The sequence below is a fragment of the Phytophthora parasitica genome (assembly GCF_000247585.1).
Source record: "Phytophthora parasitica INRA-310 unplaced genomic scaffold supercont2.524, whole genome shotgun sequence".
NCBI classification, from domain to species: domain Eukaryota; phylum Oomycota; class Peronosporomycetes; order Peronosporales; family Peronosporaceae; genus Phytophthora; species Phytophthora nicotianae.
This window is the reverse complement of record NW_008649510.1, coordinates 1-1,445: the sequence shown is the minus strand read 5'-3', so window position 1 is coordinate 1,445 and position 1,445 is coordinate 1. Positions and strand designations below refer to the sequence as shown.

The window sequence follows — 1,445 nt, the reverse complement described above, 5'->3', positions numbered from 1 at the left end:
GCGTACCTGTTACAGTAGTATCCTCCGACGCAGTTTAAGCAAATTTATATCCAGGATTGGATACGCCAGCTTCTCTAGCTCGAAGAAAGCAAACTAAGGCCCCTGCATAACTAGTCCAATGAGTCTATTTTGTAAACAACAAGATCATCGTATCCAGACATTCCCTGGATTTAAGTTGAATAGTTTACTTAGAGCTAAACTCAATCCAGGCGGTCACAGTCCGTTGCTCACTTCATTAGCCAGTTTTAGGTATGCACAAGCCAACAAAGTGTTAGGAGTGCATATTCCCTTGCCGTAGACTACATTCAACACAGGCTAGGATCCAAATGATATTAGGGATAAGCGATCCTCAAGGTAACGAACGTACTATTCCCATTTTTGCAACTTTATGCTCATTCAAATTATTTGAAAGTGGGTTTGATTGAGCTACGTGCTAGCACTTCCCTATCATCTATATACATTGTTTGGGTTATATGTTTGTAGAGTAAATGAGAAAATATTTAAAATTATAGAGGCTCAGCTTTTCCTAAACCGGATCTGCCTTGTGTAACTGGAATGCCCGGTATTACGGGTGCTGTACCTGAGCCAGGCACAGTGTATGCATAGACAATAAAAAAATATACGAAATGACCGAGGGGGTATCTCCCGGGTCATGGCGGGCCCTGTCTGATACAAATTCATAATATTTCGAACGTCCGGGACCCCCACTATGTACGGACTGAGAGGTCAAGACATGGCTACATTATTTTGACACCGTCGGGCAATGCACCCGCGAACACGATAGGAGTAGATGATGCAACTAGATGATGAAAGTAGATCTATTAAGGGCATGACTAGCACTCAGTTCTATCGCGCAGATCCGGATGACTTGTAGTAAAGAGCGACAGTTTATTAATGAGGGACAAATGCTACGACCTTAACGCTCTCGCACATGATGAGAGGTCTCGCTATATAGGGTAGCAAAAAATAATTGTGATAATATACTACAAAATATAAGAAACACTGAGATGGATAGAAAGTTCAGAAATCGAGAGCTAGTTAAATCATGGCGTGAATAAAACGCCGACAAACTTAAAGAGAGCATCCAATGTGAATGTGGCGGACGACACTTATATCAGAATATCTCGAATCACAGAAAATCCCAGAAGCATTCGACATTTTTGAAATTCCAGCGGATGCTTTAACACGCTAGACAACAACAAAAAATGAAAAATCATCGTGATTATTTTTTATATATAAGATATACAGCGACAATCAGCGATGATTTTAATAAAGTTCATTGTCAAGCTTCAGTTTAATAGCGACGGATCTAAGGATGTATGTAGTTTCGATGCCAATTGGCTGGCAGAAGCTCTCCAAATGCCAAGCAATTGGAAAATCCAGAAATTGGGGTATACAAACTGGCAAACGATCTGCAATAACTGTCATTGATGTTGATATCAAAA

The 1,445-nt window shown here is 40.4% G+C and overlaps 1 protein-coding gene across 1 annotated transcript; it reads left to right on the top strand.

Moving 5' to 3' along the window:
* Positions 1–513: 513 nt before the first annotated feature.
* On the top strand, positions 514–606 carry PPTG_25007 (hypothetical protein; the record flags this gene model as incomplete). Its single annotated transcript, XM_008919132.1, has 1 exon — positions 514–606. A coding segment is annotated over one exon (93 nt), but the record flags the coding sequence as incomplete, so codon positions are not given.
* Positions 607–1,445: the final 839 nt, after the last annotated feature.